General features: G+C 35.9%; 1 protein-coding gene across 3 annotated transcripts; it reads right to left on the minus strand.

The window, feature by feature from the left end:
- Positions 1 to 447: 447 nt before the first annotated feature.
- Positions 448 to 14,723, minus strand: LOC110930530 (ABC transporter D family member 1). Of its 3 annotated transcripts, none has more exons than XM_022173848.2 (26): positions 14,515 to 14,723; positions 14,352 to 14,442; positions 13,008 to 13,257; positions 12,028 to 12,252; positions 11,748 to 11,945; positions 10,862 to 11,316; positions 10,273 to 10,408; positions 9,092 to 9,170; positions 8,536 to 8,774; positions 8,145 to 8,449; positions 7,665 to 7,782; positions 7,083 to 7,235; positions 6,714 to 6,813; positions 6,524 to 6,632; positions 4,797 to 4,887; positions 4,443 to 4,567; positions 3,870 to 4,019; positions 3,719 to 3,791; positions 2,145 to 2,325; positions 1,922 to 2,080; positions 1,690 to 1,833; positions 1,388 to 1,606; positions 1,144 to 1,298; positions 994 to 1,046; positions 843 to 921; positions 448 to 763 (listed from the first exon to the last, which is right to left on the minus strand). In XM_022173848.2, the coding sequence occupies exons 2-26, from the start codon at positions 14,414 to 14,416 to the stop codon at positions 677 to 679; spliced, it is 3,948 nt and encodes a 1,315-aa protein (XP_022029540.1). In that variant the 5' UTR covers positions 14,417 to 14,442; positions 14,515 to 14,723; the 3' UTR covers positions 448 to 676. The 3 variants fall into 3 exon arrangements, with proteins under 3 accessions (XP_022029540.1, XP_022029538.1, XP_022029537.1); XM_022173846.2 differs by having other exon boundaries at positions 7,083 to 7,238; XM_022173845.2 differs by having other exon boundaries at positions 7,083 to 7,253.
- Between the last annotated feature and the right edge of the window lie 3,844 nt (positions 14,724 to 18,567).

Consider the following 18,567-nt stretch of genomic DNA (forward strand, 5'->3'; position numbering starts at 1 on the left):
GGTTTCCGAAATTCTCACTAATTTATTTTAAAACCCTACAAGGCTCTCAATAACCATTTTCTATTTTTTTTTTCAAACCCAATGGGTTCCTGAGACCCCACAAATATGGACTAGATCCGCCCCTTGATGTGAATGCTCTAGGTGGCCTGGTTTTTATTTCTCATTTTTTTTAATCTGTTTTGAAATCAAAGCCACCACAGTTGTCCCTTAAACTTCCTTGCAACTCGATACTAATGATCTACTTGCAGATTTAGTTACCATGGTAATTCTTCGTCGAAACATCATCATCATCTCGGCTGTTAATCATCATGACAGGTTTTCGTTCATTTTATTCAAAAGCACGACATCTTCAAACAGTCGCAGTCGTTACCACCTTGTACAGGTGGAGGTCGATGTACAACCATTTAGTTTTAAGAAACATAATGTAGCATGGGGGTGCACTAGGAGTTACTAAATCATACCAGTAAAACTTTAGGAAAGATTTGATTGACCAACAACTTACCTAGGTTTCTTAAATGCCTTCATCCTATGTTAATCAAAATGACTATAACTCCTAGTGTTGTTTACAAGAAAACAAAACATAACAAATATACATATGTTTCTTATATTACATGAAATAATCAATCAGCTGGTCCCTTTATTTTAGAATATATTTTGCAGGAAGAAACGTTTCGACTCATTGCTTGATTGACCTGAGCTCCCACTTGCCTTCACCGTCAATCAATCGTAATTCCATCGAGTGGAATGGTATTAAAGCAGGACGCTGAGACAAGAAAAAACCCAACATTTACTCACCGATTAACAAAGTTAAAAAAATTAAAAAAATATCGAGTTTATTTTACCTGAGATGATGTAATGACGGTGATGCCCAGGTCACGTGCAAGCCTATAAAGATGCTCTTCAACATCGACACTTGTAGCACTGGAAAAGAGAGGATAAAATGGACAATCTAGCAATACTAATCATATGTTTGTTATTGTGATTGTTACTTACTTGGTGCATTCATCAAGGATGCCAAACCGAGGCTTGTGAAAGAATAACCGAGCCTTGAAACAAGAAGGAAGATATTACAAAATTAATATTAATATATAAAAATAAAATAAGAAAATGGATTTGCAGTGTTTGTATGAGGGTCTGTCTCACCATGCCTAATCTCTGTTGTTCACCAAGAGAAAGGATGTCTTCCCAGTTGTGACTAGCATCCCAGCTGGAGCCTTCCCTTTCAAACAGGTATGATAATTTCACATTCTCTAGAATCCTTTTCAGATGTGTATCCAGAATATCTGTGTCTATTTCACCTGAAAAAAAAAATAAAAAAAAAGATATTCGTATGATCAATACATGTCGTCATCACTAGATTTTCATTTGGATTGATTTTCCACTTCACCTTGTTGATACAAACTCAATGCCCGGTTTTGTGCTTGCTGATAGGAGAGAGGATAGATAATTTGATCCCGTAAGCTTCCTAAACAAGTATACGGCTTTTGAGGAATATAAAATATACTACACTCAGAGCTGGATGACGGTTTAACAAGCCGTCCGTCAACTATAGGCCAAAGGCCTCTTAAAGCCCTGAACACCGAGCTTTTACCACTCCCATTCGGACCTTCATCAATCAGGAGAGTAAAAACGGTCAGATATGTTCACTGACCAGCAAGAAGAAAGTTAAATATATATATTCTGACTGACCAGTAAGAAGAAGGCTTTTCCCTGGCAAAATATCACATGTCAACCTTCTGGCTAATAACTTCTGTGCTGGTGTAATGATGTCAACCTCCAAAAATGAGATACCATCCCCCTCATCAGACTGTGATGAAGTACCCACAGTTTCATCTAACATGAATAAAATGCAACTCGTTTATAAGTGTATGAGGGCAAAACTGACACTTGTAAATCGTAACTAGCGTTTTATAGCCCTAACCAGATTGTGCAGCCTCAAGATACTCTTCGAGCTCGAAAATCCGGTTAACGCCACCAGAGAGTTCGATGAACTTTCTATGAAGCTCCAAAATGTCCCCAAAGGCCAAGAAGCTTTGTGATACAACAGATGCCAAAAATCTCAACGCATGTGCCAACTCGCCTGCAAAATACAAGACGATTTGTCATAAACAAATCACATCAAAATACAACTAATCTAATATTACCTTGAGTGGAAGTCAATGAACGGTCAGCTTTGTGCTCCATAGCATATAACAAGCTCAGTCCCCAGGTCACATTGTGAGGTAATTGTTTAGTCACAAAGTCATCTAGCACACCAAATAGCCATTTCTTCTTTAGAAGTGTTTTCGCATGAACGAGAACCTCATTAAATCTTGACTCAATCATCTGCCAAAGGTAAACCACATTTTTATGCATGCATTAAATATAATGAACGTGGTACAATATCATCTATGGTGTAACTTCTTCATAATAATTAATATTTACCAGCCATACGGTTTTCACCATGCAGCTTTAAGACAAAAGAGAAATTTTTGAACTTATTAAAAGTGAGAACATCCAAAACAAAGAAAGAAGATAAAAACAAATGACAGCCCAGTTCTTATGCTTCTTTAAAGCCCATGACATCCGTTTACCATAAATGATATAGGTTGTAATTAAAAATGATTCATGATAATCAGTTTCATAAATCAATTTTAATTAAAAACGAGTTAATTGCCCGGATAGTCCTTGTGGTTTGCCATTTTTTCAGGTTTAGTCCCCAACTTTTCAAAATAGCATGTTTGTTCTCTGTGGTTTGCTCACTTGTTACTCGGGTAGTCCCTACACTAGATGGACGTTAGTTTGTTCAGTTAAATTGATGTGAAATGACCAATATACCCTTACTATTAAACATAAATGTTAAAACAATAAAAAAAAGATTTAACTAAACTGTGGACCCCACCTGTATTATAAAAACAATTCAATGAAATTTCTTATAAACTGTGGTGGCAATTAGGTGTGACGGGGGTGGGCGGAGGTGTGTGGGGGTGGGTGTTTCAGCCGGCAGAGATGGAGGTTTGTGGTGGTCGTGGAAGGTGGTAAAAAGGTGGGGGCTTTCGGTGGTCGGGTGGTGAGGTGTGTCGGAGGTGAAAGGGGAGAGTGATTTGAGGTTTTTGATTGCAGAGGTGAAGGTAATGGAAGGCGGTGACGCGTGTCGGATGTGATTGGTTGTTTGCGGTGGTGAGAAGGTGACAGGTTATGTTTAAATGGTGGTGAAGGAGTGTGTGGTCGCCGGCATGGCCGGAAAAACGTGATGGTGGTGGCCGGTGTTAAAGAGTCACCGGAGAAGATATAAGTGGGGTGGGGATAAGTTTTTAACTTTAAATGTATATATATAAGTGGGGCCTACTTGTTTTAAATGATTATTTGAATTTTTAATTATTTTATTTATAAGAAAGGGTATATTGGTCATTTCACATCAATTTAACTGCACAAACTAACATCCATCTAGTGTACGGACTACCCGAGTAACAAGTGAGCAAACCACAGGGAACAAGCACGCTATTTTGAAAAGTTGGGGACTAAACATGAAAAAATAGCAACCCACTGGGACTATCCGGGCAATTAACTCATTAAAAAAGTAGACAATAATTGCATTGATGTATTTCTATATTCACAAAGAACACCTTGAGAGGAGTGTTTTTGGAACAACCCAACCTATTTGAATGGTTCTTAAAGACGACCCGAACCTTTTACCCAACCCACCTGACCTGCTGATAGCCACAGAATAAAGAATTACCGCTTTTTCTCTAGCACCGCCTCCAAAGAAAGCAACAGATTCAGCATGGGTACGCAGCCTCTCGTGCATGAACCTGAGTTGAACAAAAGTATTGTGTCAGAAATATCCTTCAAGCTCCATTGCTTTACACAAAGTGAGACACAAAAACAACCTAAAGCTTCCTTCGAGTTCTTGTTCCCGATTTCCGAGGTCACCATAATCTGGAGTCACGCTCCTTAAAAAGCCTAAACCTAGCAACATGTATGCATATAGAATAGCAACACCTCGTCGACCAGTTAACATCTTCATTCTCCACGTGAACCTGTAATAATCAGAAAGAATTGCACATGGGAAAAATACAACTACGAGACCTTTTCCATAACAAGGTTTTCTTATTAGAGTTTTGAGCGTAAGTGGCACTTCCCATTTCCTCATAAGTGGGTTGACTCGAGTTATGTTTGGTCAAATGAGCCAAGTCAAAAAGATTTAGTTAACAAATGGGACATAACTGTTTTTTAACGCATAACATTCAAGACGTTTTGATGCACAATCAGATTAATATTAAAACAGTACACACTTTTAATGATCATGATTAACCGCTATCTACAAAAGAAAAAAATTTATAAATGTAAGACAAAAGGCACCCAGCACAGTTTGACCTGCACCTGTTCTGACCCTTACCCAACCCGCCCATGTTGTCACCTACATCAAGAAAAGAATGAGTTAAACTGCCACATGGACTCACCATAAAATATCAACGGTTGGCTTTACCATTCCTGTTACGAGCCCTGACAAATCTGTTGTTAACTTTTCGAGATCTTGTGTTATTCTCTGATCTGCATCAATGCTAACTCCTGACATCTGAAATACCTGAAAACAGAAATGCTTATTAATATAACCTCTTCTACATCAAAGATTGACAGCATCACAGTACTGCCATAACTCATAATATTCAGAAACTAGGATGAACCAGCTTTTGTTTTGAACATAAGTTGTTTAGTTAATGCTGGATCAATTTGACCTTAAACAAGAAATACTTTTAAAAACTTAATATAAAATGAGAAGAATTTCCAGATAGCAAATCAAAAGTTTAAGTTACCTTGTAATATGCATTTTTACTCAAGTAATTCTTAAGCAAGTGAGAAGTCAACTTAATCCTCCATCCGAGTGCAAGCCTCGCAGTCAAGTGTCTTCACACAACAAATACAAAAAAAACAATTAAATATCCTTCACCATAATCCTTTACCGCAGTCAAGCGACAACGTACCTATATGCTACGTAGCGATAGCGATGAAATAGCGCCCGCTATTTCGTGTTTAGCGATAAGGTAGTTAAAAATTTAAGAAATAAAAAATAGCTATCTACATAACTTTTTTTTATATATAACGTTAGTTTTATACCTTTTATGTATAAATTTATAAGTTTAAGGACCAAATGTAAGCTAGTGAAAATAGGGGAGTTAAATGTTAAAATACACAAACTAATTTTACACTTTTTATGTAAATTTTTACAATTTTTAATTACTAAATGTAACCTAATGAAAGATAGAGGGGTTAAATGTTAAAATCCATTAACTTATTTAACCCTAGAAAGGCTCAAACGCAACAAAAACAAAAACGCAGCCGCTCTTCTCTTCGTCATAGTTTCCAGCAAGTTTCCGGCAGAAATTGCAGGTTTCCGGCCGGAGCAACAAAAACAAAAACGCAGCCACTCTTCTCTTCTTCTTCATAGTTTCCAGCAAGTTTCCGGCATAAGTTGCATGTTTCCGGCCGGAAGTCGTCGTCGGAATCCGCTATTTTCACGCTATTCAGCGCTATACACCATATAGCAACCATGTCTCACATCGCCGACGCCACGCTATTCGCGATAGCGGTCGCTATGGCCGCTATCGATAACTATGCTAGCTACTACAGGTGGCAATTTCGCCCCATTTGGATTATGTTTTATCTATAACGGGTAAAATCAGAAAGTACAGCTAAAAAAGAAACTGGTCAAAAACGTCGAAAGTCAGCCTACGTTTATTTTAATTGTCATTCGACTTATTTAATTATATATTATCATTATTCTAGTTGACCCCTGCACTGCATTTATTAAATATAAAACGTGTCAGGTCAGAGCAGCTTGACCCCTACCAAAAAGTTGTGCATTCTGACACGTCTCCCATATTGTCACTTTTACTAACTAATATCATGGATACTACAGGTTCAAAGCTATTCAACCATGAAAGAGGAAAGTCATGTACTTCATCAATTTTGTACAAATTTTAAGTCCTGTGCTTGGAGTGTGTTTAAAAGTTCTTGATATTATTGTCAAACTATGGACCAGCCCACTAGCTAAGTAGGGCTACAAATTGATAATCTAACCGTCAGCGCACTTCCACGAAATATTGCCAAGTAAAGATTGCAATTTCGACAAATTTACCTATCAGAGGGTCAATGTGGATTATGTTGTCTCTAACGGGTACAAATATTATAATAAAAATAGCATAAAAGGAAGCTAGTCAAATGTTTTTAGTGCATATAACCTACTAAACCATTTTAAATTTTTATCCTTGTATCTAAAAATATTAATAAAATATATAGTTTTGTAATCACATTTGACACTTATGTGATTATAGAAAAGGGGGAAAACTATTTCCGGTCAACCCAACCCGAACTGGACCAATGAACTACCTGTTTTGACCTGAACCGTTGTTAACCCAACAATCGTCATATGTACAGAAGCGGATCACGTGAGTCAACAATTATAGTTTCTTCTTCTATGATTGACTCACATAATCTGCTTAAAAAGTTATATTAAATGCACTTCAATTGTGATGATGAATACCTCAAAGAAGGTGCAACAAAAGAAGAAGCGGCACTCTGAAGGACACTAACACCAATCAAGCGTATAAAGGCTGCTTTATCTTGCTCTAAAACATACTTCACAGTCGTTCCTGATAAGTCAGAATACCATAAGAATAAGTGATGAACAAATGCAACAACATGAAATACAAATTGAAAAGTAATACTGATACCATTTAAAGAAGCTATACGATCCGATATCCAAGTTCTTGAGACTACAAGAAGAGCAACAGCAAGAAGTTGTGCTCCTTGCTTATCCAATACAGTGGGCACCTAAATTTAAAATTACAAGGGTTAAGCAGATCCTATGGATTTACAAGAAAAGGTAATTCATTTGGATATTTCAAATATCGTTCAATCACTGAAGAGAGCTAAGGGTGTTGGTTTATTCTGAGATCTATAAACTCATATTTTATACTAGCTATTATGTTGTGCCATTTTATATCAGCTGTTCAACGGGTGTCTGATTAGTAACAATAAATTTTATTCTAAGAGAGAATAATGAGGTCAAACAAAAAGCTTTAAAGGTAGATTAAACTTACCAGTACTTTAAACATGGCAGCTATTCTTAAGGGCAGTACCCGAGGATCATTACGCAGTTGTGGGACAACAGGCACAGAGCTAGTAATCTCCTCAGATGGGGATGCAGCTATTAACTCTGAAAAATATGACTGAGTAGACTTGGAAGTAGACTCCTGCTGCAGATCACAATTCTATAATCATGTTACAGTACATCTTCCAGGTCAAAGGGCGAAAAGGTTGGTTAGCCAATCGAAACAGGTTTGGGCTGAAATGTGTCAGTACTTTTAGTACATGTTGACCAAAAAACACTTGTCCATCCATATTTTTCTTTTTTTATAAATAATTAATGCATTAATTATGATTACAAATACAATACAATACTATTACAATAAAAATCCATACTTAATTTTTTTTAAGAGTTTAGATGACTGTCAAGTGGCAACCCAACCCATTTGACCAATTTTCATTTTATCATTTTCTTTACAGGACCGATTTGACCTGATTGAGATGAAGCACTACACATTCGTAAGTAAATGGATCAAAATTACCAACTTTTTTATATAACTAAATACAAAATAGAAAGGATGTCAAACTTTACACACATTTCTTGTATCCTCAAATGCACGTTGAACTGCCATTGCATCACTTTGACGTTCTGTTTCAGATGACTTTAGTTTAGGAAACTCAGTGTCAATGCCACTATGAGCCCGGGAATCTTCCCTGTCAAAAAAAGTTTTAACCTGTTAAAAGCACACAATAAGGGGGGTGGGGGTGCTCCACTTTCCATCACTCACCACACCCAATCATCAAACGCCACGTCATCGAGCTTGGTTCCATCACTAGTGATGGATTTTAGTGGGGGTGCCCATCACTAGCTTGGTCCCTCCCCAACTGTCACATTCCCAACGTTCACCTCTCTTCTTCACGCGTGATGACGAGCACGCGTTTTGGCCACCACGCATGGTCACCTTTGGTGGCGGCGGTGTTCCACGCGTGGTCACCAAGCCACCACGGTTCACCACGGAGTGCCCCCACCCCCCTAATATATATATACACACATAAGTGCATGAAAAAAAATGAACCTTTTGTAATTAACTCTCCAACCCCCTTCCCCATCCAAAGAGAGTACAACATCATGAAATGCAACAAGAGCGGGTCGATGAGATATAGTGATGCAGGATGTTCCCATAGCTCTGACTTTAGCACAGAAGCGTTCTTCCATATCAGTTGTAACAGCACTTGTGCATTCGTCAAGAATTGCAAACTTTGGTTTGTGATAGAAAAGCCGAGCCATTCCTAGTCTTTGTTGCTCCCCAAGGGACAACTCTTCCCCCCAGTTTATCTCTTTTTCAGGTGGGTAACGATTCAATAAATACTCAAGGTCAACCTGTTCAAAAATGGAAAAGAACACTCAAGATCCATAGTAGATCATGTTACTCAGTGAAAGAAACAGCATCAGACAAAAAATGTTACATTTTTTAATAGCTCAAGCATTTCATTGTGAGTGAGGGGTTCAACTTGTTGATCTGAGGTAAGAGGATATATCAACTGGTCACGAAGTGTTCCAACAGCTGTATAGGGTCTTTGGGGGACATAAAAAATTTCGTTATTGAGATCCGAACCAACCCCGGGTTTTACAATGTGTCCAGACACCAAAGGCCACAACCCTCCCAAAACTCTGAACAGTGAGCTTTTCCCACTACCATTTGGTCCTGCATAAAAACAATTTAAGCCTAAACGTTTACTTATAAATAAGGCCCGGAAACTGTAAGAAAACAAAGTCCTCTTGCGTCTTCACTGTCTTGTATGCAAACAACTAAAAATGAGGAATAACATAAACATATGCTATACTTGTAATAGAAGATACTAGACACCCAAAATTTATAAAACAGAACCATAAGAGAAGATACCAGAAACCCAAAACAATAATGATAGTAGGGAAACAACTGAAAATAAGACGACCTAATTCATTCAGTAAAAAAATGATTAATGAAACTGATTATCATGAAAGAATAAGTAAATTATATACCTGTGATTAAAAGATTAGACCCTGATTCGACTTTTAATGTTAAATCTTCCACCAAGACATTACCACTTGGAGTAACCACCTGAAAAATCATTCAGTTTCAAAGGCATATCACATCACATATATAATAAATAACAATCTTTGGGTACACATGTTACTTTCTGGTGCCTCCTCACTCTTATTTTCCCACCTCTCGCCTAATAAATATTAAATCATAATTCCCCGCTTCTCACTTAGTTATACACATATGTATACCGTCAATTTTAAACTATACATATGTGTATATTACGAAAAGCTTAGGGAAAATGTGTGGTCCGGAATGCTTCTCAAGTTTCTCAATTAGCCTAGTGCTTCTCACACGATCCCTAACCAAAAACGCAAAAAAATTTTTTTTTTTTTTTTTTTTGGAAAAAACGGAGCTTTTTCTATAAGGTTTTTTTTGGGGATTTATACACATGTGTATATCGTCAATCTTTTAACTATACATATGTGTATATTGTCAATCTTTTAACCATACATATGTGTACATGTTTAACATTGAAAATTATGTGTTGTAAATCTATGATTGAGGTGAATGATTTAGTTTTAGCTTTAGGGTTTAGCATTAGTATTTAGGGTTTAGCATTAGGGGTTAATTTTAGTGTTTAGTATCAGTATTTAGGGTTTAGCTTTAGGGTTTAGTTTTAGTGTTTAGCAATAATTTTAGTGTTTAGTATTAGTATTTAAGGTTTAGCTTTAGGGTTTAGGGTTTATAGTTTTCAAGTTTTAGCATAGGGTTTAGTGTTTAGGGTTTAAAGATTTTTGGTTATTGTTCAATGAGTTGGTCCCAATGCCGTTGGAATGAGCTCAATCAGCATTCATTTAAGCCGGTTTCCTACACTTCTTAGGTTAAGGATATATATTTTTCATAATTTACACATATGTATAGTTTAAAAATTACCTAAATACATATGTGTGTGTATAATTCAAAATTGACAATATACATATATGTATATATGCAAAAAAAAACACTCCTAAAAATAAGCGATTAGAAGCAAAAAAAACTTTTTTGGGCTTGGAGAAATGTGTGGTCCAGAATGCTTCTCAAGTTTCTCAAATAAGGTCCTCTTCTCTTAGGATCCCTACCCTAGATATATATATATATATTATATATCAAAACATAAGGGAAAATAGATTTGAGGTACCTTGACTTTATCAAACTCTATGTAGTCTGCTTGAGTTATATAATTCTTACTTCCTCTTCTTTGTAAAGAAGGTACATCTTTTGGACTTAACTCTCTAGATACAGCCATAAGTTCATGAATACGATCTGCATAGCCGCTGCACATTGAAGATTTCCTTTAGCATGTTATACCTTTCCTTCATAAGGTAATAAAAACAGTTTATACAACAATATGCTCCAACCATTAGCAAGGTCAGGCTACCTCCTCAACATACAACATATATTGATAGCATCAAGTCACCACAATTACATTATGAGGAACAAACATGATCCTCGATAATCATAATCACAATCTCTCTTCCTAGATTTTAGAAAATAGGCCAGCATTTTAGGGCATGTTGTATTACCTAAGCATGCATTAATAAAAGGCTCTATCTGGACCAGGTTCAAATGTCAAAATAGAAAATGACTTTTTGATAAGCGTTCTAAACGGATAAATCACCGTTCTAACCCTCTGTTTTATTCCAAATCAAATAAGCATTGTAAAACGATAGCATTACATATTAAAAATGGAATAATCAAGTAAGTTTATATAAAAACTAGAAAGATACCTTAGACGATTAAGGCGTCTAGAACTTATGGAGAGAGTTCCCAAGGACTGAAACAATGATATTATAACACTGGTATGGTATCTCAAATTGCTCAACATTTCGGCCCTTCCTAATGTTGAGGTGTCAGGTCTCAAAGTGCCAGAAAAGAAAGGCTCTATAATTAAAATGACAGCAACAGTTGCTCCAAGATACTTTAACAAGAAATCTTGAACCATGCCAAACCACCAATGGTCATGTTGGACTTTTTTCAAATGACGAACAAGTGACTTAAACTTTTGCTGGATATGGGATGATTCTCGAGTTTCACCACCATAAAAGGCAATACTTTCGGCATGAGTCCTTAACCTTGAGTGAAGTTGCCTATACTCACCTTCAAGCTGTTGTTCTTCAGACATCAATTTACCAAATGCAGGAGAGAAGTTTCTGATTGTGGCTCCTGCTCCTACCACATAAGCCTGAAAGTCAAGGTACCATTAATAACTTCGATTATATGTATATGTGTGTTGACCATAGTTATTAAAGCGGGCACCCAGGCGCGCCTAGGCGCAAATAAGGCGCAGGGAGGGAAAACGCCGCTTCGGGTTACGAGGCATTTAATGCGGGTGGGGGCTAAGTAATTATTGTTTTTTTGGAGATTTATATTTCAGCCTATATCTATAAGAGACCTTTCAAACTCTCAACAAACATACGCAATCACTGGATCTCAACATCGATTCTCAACAACAACTGCCAATAATCTTCAGGTTAGTTCATGTCATCGTTATTAAAGCGAGCGCCTAGGCGCAAATAAGGCCCCGGGCCCAACAAATCGCCCTGGGTGCGCCTCACGCCTTTAATAACTATGGTGTTGACAATTTAAGCATGCGTTAGTTAAACTGAGACTTACCAAAATCCAAAGTATATACTTGGGACTTGCATAAGAACACAAGCGCCAAGAATACAGAAGGCCATCAGTAACTGCAATGAGATCTTCTTGTACAAGATCACTCAATTCTGAGCAGAACCTTGGTACATCACTCGCAATTCTTTGCTCAGGATTAGTTATCCGCCCATCAACATGGGACATTTTGTAGTATATCATATTCTGGAATCCAAACAAACACTTTTATATTCAAAATCATCACATAATAATAATAATAATAATAGTAGTAGTAGTAACAACAAACCTGAAAATATTGCGCATGAATAAGCTTCGTCAATATCTTTCTGAACCTCAAGCTTAAGGTCCCTGTTATATACTTGGATGTAGAATATAAAGCAGATTGAACAAAACATAAGATAATATTTTCAACAATCAACTGAACAAAGGCCGGCACTCGTCGAAGAAAAGCAGAACGAAATAGGAACCCTTGAACTTTTGCTAATCTATTGCTCACAGCAGTTCGTAAGACCTGAATAAAATTAAAACCTTAACAAATTAGTAAGAGGGCAACAGATACAGTGATTAATCTAATACAAGTCATATACTGCTATTCACAGAAACCTAGTTTTTGGTAGAAATTAAACAGGAAAGGAATTTCAATTACATATTTCTCTCTTGAAAATATAATGAATAGTTTATGAAAGTCGCCTTTAATAACTATACTACGCCTATAAAAACCAAGCTTCTATCCATGTACAAGGGGCGAAATTTCCTCATCTTACTAGTAAGGCACGTTAAAAAAAAACAAGAAAGCAAACACAACCAAATAAAATATAGAGTAAATTACAAAAATCGTCCTTTATGTATGTCACTTATTGCAAATTGTGTCCTTTGTCTTCAATAATTACAGAAAACGTACTCGATGTTTGCAAACCCTTGCAAGTTATGTCCTTTAGCCCTAACTCAGTTAATTTTTGTGCTTAAATCTGAACAAATGGACCCCACATGAGGGTATTTTTGTGGTTATATCTGACAAATGGACCCCACGTGAGAGTAAAATGACCAAAATACCCTCATGTGGGGTCCATTTGGTCAAATTTAACCACAAAAAATTAACCAAGTTAGGGCTAAAGGACATAACTTGCAAGGGTTTGCAAACATCGAGTACGTTTTCTGTAATTATTGAAGACAAAGGACACAATTTGCAATAAGTGACATACATAAAGGACGATTTTTGTAATTTACTCTAAAATATAATATATCACATTGAAGAAAAAGGCTTACCACGGTGGCGACAAGAGCTAAAAGGTCCCTTGCACCCATCCTACCCATATGGGATAGCAGAATTGCAGCCAAGACCTGGAGTGATTTTAGTCCTTTCTTTTGCCTACTTTTTTTAATAACATTATTCTTATTCTTCCCGTCATCCAACTCCTTGTCAATTCCATTGGGCCTTCTTACTCTGCTCCGAGATTGCATATATGCAGCAGTTCCACCAGCAACTATAATGCCACTTGCCACCAATAGGGCTTTCCTACAGCCATGTAAAAACAACCACTTATACACAGAAATTCAAGAGTAAAATATGATAATGCATTCAAATTACCCGCTAAGCAAAATACATTACTGACCCATTTACTAATGAACTGGTCATTTGGGTTATCAAGAGGGTCATAAATTTAGCTAAAAGTGGAAGAGGTCACACATAAATGTGCCGAATGTCTACTTTTAGTGCCTACAACCCCGTAAATCTTTTTTATTAATCACTAATTTATACACACTGTTTCTGTAATCAGCACTAATTATCTATTAAAGTTGTTAAAATACATATGTAAAGTAGCGCGCTTAGCGATCACTACACTTGTTATGTCCGCAGTTTGCATCTGTAGCTGAAATCTATTGCTACAAAGATTTAAAAAAAAAAAAAAGTGAATCGACTTTGTTCCAACATTAGATGCCTTAAAGAAACTTAATTGTTCACAGAAGCCGAACACATGAGATCATAGTTGTCAATAGCAAGTGTAGTGATCGCTAAGCGCGCTACGTAGCATATAGGTCTAGGCTCGCTATTAGGGTTGTAGCGATAGATAGCGATAATAGCGACAGTTTATTCTTTTTTTGTTTTTTTAATTGTTTTTTTAATATAAATAGCAATTAAATATAGCTATAAGATAGCTGGATTTTAGGTTTTTGTTAAATATACATGTAAAATATCATATATACCAGCGTGTTCTGATATAAGATACATATAAATTTTTAAACTTTTTTTTCTAGTGTATCGCTATATATAAAATGGCCGCCCACTATTTATCGCTATTCACTGTATAGCATATAGGTACCTTATCGCTATTTGTCATTGTCGCCGTTAATAACTATGCATGAGATATTACATGTAGCGAAATAAATAACTACTTAAGAGATCAGCATCCACAATAAATAAGTGAGATGAGCATCACTTTTTCTTAATCATAATTTGCAAAGTTGGAAGAATAGTATAACTAGTAAACTATATATATAATATATATATATATATATCATTAGCATATAGATAAGCAAGAAAAAGTAAAAACAGTATCATAAGTGATCCAGGAAGTCAAATAAGTATGATAAGAGAAGCAATAAATGAACCTGCGACCGGAGGAAAAAAGGCTACGACCACGCTCCGTCAACTGTAGTAGCTGAAGAGAAGTCATGGCTATAGCTACAGTTCAATCGGCACCTGAAAAGCAACTTATAATTAGGGTTCCAAGTGAATCAAAATCAATTACATATTCAGTATGATCAATCGTACTAAGTAACTAATCAATAATAGGAGGAGGAGGAGGGGTGAGATGCAGAATTGGAATTGGAATTGGAATTGGAAGCATCAAGAGCGTGGGTGGGGTTTTGATCGGGGTTGGGTTGGGGGATTACGAAAGAAAGAAGAAAGAGAAGTGAGATTTTTGTGTTTATATATTGGGGTTGGGTTGGATTGGATCGGTGTTTTGGCAGCTACGGAACCACCCGGTGCAAATTGATAGAGCACCCTTTTCAAGGTATGGTCATGCCATTTTATCCCCTTTTCTTTTTTTCTAAAATCTACAACTACTTTTTTAGAAGAAGGAAAAAAATAAAAACTTATGATTTAATTTTTCTAGAATCTACAACTACTCTTTTATTAGAAGAAGAAAAAAATAAAAACTTTGATTAATCCCTGTTAATAAAAAGTAAGCTATCAAAATGGTTACTGAGGTTTGGTCACTTTTACTATTTTAGTCCAAAATTTAAACCTTTTGAATCTGGGTCCTTGTGGTTTCAATTTTGTTGTCATTTTCATCCAAAATCAAAATCTTGTCAGATTTTTCAGTTAATATTCAATTTTTGTTGTCTTTTTTCTTCCTTTTCATGATAGGCAAAATGGTTTTTTAACGTTTTATTATAACAAATTTAAAAATCTGACCACTTTGCCCTTCATTAAACGGAAGGAAAAAAGACAACAAAAAAAACTGGATGTTAACTGAAAAATCTGACCAAATTTTGCTTTTGGGTGAAAATGGCAACAAAATGGAAACCACATAGACCCAGGTTCAAAAAGTTTAAGTTTTGAACTAAAGTGGTAAAAATGACTAAACCTCAAGGACCATTTTGACAGTTTATTAAAAGTAGTTGAGAGATATTTAAGTTTCTGTACAACTTTATGATTTAATTCCTATTAATAAAAGTTGTTGAGATATTTTAAAGTTTCTATACAGTTTTAGTTAGTTACAATAAAAATCTTCTTTGATCATGATATGATGTTCGTAAGAACTTTTTTCAATCAACTTGATACGTTGACAAAAGAGAAAATTGCACTTTCGTTCTTTATGTTTTAAAGTTTCAGCAGATGTTGTCTTTTAATTTAAAAAATTACAGTGGTTGTCTTTTACGTTTGCACATGATTACAGACGGTTTTGACCTAACTCGGATAAATTTTAGAGTTAGGTGAGCAAGTTGGTCTTTTTACTATTTAATCTATTTCTATTAATATTAAAATTCAAAAAAATATTTTACTTAAAAACCCACATTCTCTCTCTCTCTCTTATCTCTATTCCTCTCTTTCTCTCTCTTTTTCATCTCTACTCTCTCTTTTTTTTTCATTTAATAAATTCAAGTCTTTCTCTCTTGTATCGCAGCAAGTATAACCCCGAACCACCATCGCTGTCAATTTTCGTTACAAATCAAACCGAGGTTTATGCCAGCGAGGGGTAGCGGGAATTGTCGGACGTTGATATAAGCTGATGGATGGCGGTGGTCACGTTTACAAATATGTTTTTTTTATTTTGTGTTTCTGGCTAAATACAAATATGAAGAGAGAGAAAGAGAGAGAGAGTAGAGTAGAGATGAAAAAGAGAGTGAAATAGAGATGATAGAGAGAAAGAAGGTTTTTAAGTAGCATATTTTTTAATTTTAAAATTAATATTAATAGAAATGAAATAGTTTAAATGGTAAAAAGACCAACTTGCCCTTATGTTTAATGCACATGATCAAACCTAACTCTAAAATTTAGTTGGGTTAGATCAAAAGGACACCGCCTGTAATCATATGCAAAAGTAAGGGACAGCCACTGTAATTCTTAAAATTAAAGGACAGTGCCTGTAGAAACTTTAAAACATAAAGGACAAGAAGTGCATTTTTTTTCAAACAAAATTGATTCAATTTAGTACCTTCAGAAGATGCATCTTTGTCGGCAATAACAAACGGGCTAAGAAAATTAAATAGCAATTGAGGCTTTATGCTTAACACGGATCCCTTTAAATATATTTTGAGTCTCCACTAAGATAAATTGTATGATTTGCATGATGCAGCAACTGAATTAGTATGCATTGTTGAAGTTCACTCGTGTGTATGAGATAACATGGCTTTTCAGTGTTTTAGTATTTGTGGAAATAGTAGAAAGCATTTATATGGATGAATGAGTCAGGAGAGTTCTACTTTATACGTTGCTGGAAATGGGTTGCTCGCCTTTCTCGTATTCTTAGTTGAATTGTGCACCCCGTAATTCCAATCAAAGTGGCCTCACTTCTCTCGTGCATTGTCCATAATCATTAAAGTCTGTGTCGTTAGCCTCACCGTTATCACTTAATGTTATAGGAATACACTAGGAAATGTTTCAACTCTTTTTACAAGTTAGAGGATATGTATTAGCATATATATTATTTTATATATTAGGTACACTCCACAACGACCACCCTTAGGATATATGAGTAACTTGTTCAACTGTACCAAAACCATGACACTTATAATCAGCTATGTTAGGCTTCCTTCGTATTCCTTTTTTTGGCTTTAGTCACATTCAACGACTCGGTCTCTTACTAAGTAGCGGGTTGTCGGATCTAAAACATTATCGTTAACTCCGTTGAATGACTAAAGATAATTTACAGTTGAGGCCAATTGTGATGACGTATACTGTCACACCCTCAAATTACACATGCGGGGTTTTACTACGAGACGCGTAACAAACCAGTATCATTGTCTTTAGTTAACATTGAATGACCATTATATGATATTTTCAAGTTACCATTTGCTCATCAATGAGGAAACATTGTTTAAAGTTTTAAAGTAATGCGGAAGCAAAAATGAAAGTAAGTTCAAAAGTAGTTAATGCGCAAAACAAGGCGCTCAAACCCATACGGTTAATGTAAAGAAAAGAGTTTAAATGTTTGTAAGTGTGCGACTCCATGCAATGCCCTATCCATGTGTGTACCTTAGCGACCTAAGAAACATGCTAAAATGTGTCAACACTAGGTTGGTGTGAGTTCACAAGTTTCAATAGAAAGTAACTGTTTGATGGATAAAGTAAATTCAATCATATCATTAGGTAGCTAGCCTGTTTACAAGTTACTAAATGTTTTGAAACCAAAGCTGACTGTTTTTGTTTGATGCCTTCCACCACGTCTATCAGAAACAATGGTGAGATGTTAGGTCGATATTACACCTGTTCAACCTATAGTCGAGTTAGCGCGACTAATCCGGGTGGGGTTTGTCAAACCCAGCAGTACTACTCAAAATTACCTCTCTAAACCCTATACTAACGGTTCGAGATGTAAGGACTTTCATAATATGTTTGCACATACTAAAACAAGTGATATAAAAGAAATACAAAATCTAAATGTTTGCGTTCATGTTTTCTCCCTAGAAAGGAGTGCGTAAAAGAGGGTCGTGAAACTCACCTTTGTGTGTGTTAATCAGCAAGTAAAGAATAGGTGACCCGTTAACGGCTACCTATTACGCATAAGTCTATAAGTGTGTGCTCGTGTAGGTTCATAAAACCCTTGTATCCAAACAATCTCATTATTTATGTTTATAAAAAGATTCATGCGTTTGGCTCAAGTTTGACCCGACGACCCGTTGGTGACTCACTAAGTGTATTATTGTCTGTTCACGATCACACAATCATAAAAAAAAAACCCATAAAGTACATCACATTGCACGTATGACTCATATCTAAACTTTAGTACAAATAAATTTTCCCTTTTTAGTAAGTTGTGCATGGAACTCTAATTCCCAAGATTCCAATAAAACGACACTTCTAAACATGTGAATGCATCCTAATTAACATATTATCATTTATACACATCATCATGCACGTCCAAATCACCAATTCTACGCGTCTATGAAAACAAAATTTATACTTTTGGAAAGCTATGATCTAGCATGCGAGTTTACATATTTTCACACATCAAAACACGTTTGCACATTCCATGTAACACATTAACATCATCATACATAGTCATGCATGTTTAAAACTCAAGTTATAAATTGTAATTTCAATAAAGTTTCCCTTTTTAGAAACCCTAGGTAATCAAGCACTGTTCATGTAATTAAA

This window comes from Helianthus annuus, chromosome 8 (genome assembly GCF_002127325.2).
Source record: "Helianthus annuus cultivar XRQ/B chromosome 8, HanXRQr2.0-SUNRISE, whole genome shotgun sequence".
Lineage (NCBI taxonomy): Eukaryota > Viridiplantae > Streptophyta > Magnoliopsida > Asterales > Asteraceae > Helianthus > Helianthus annuus.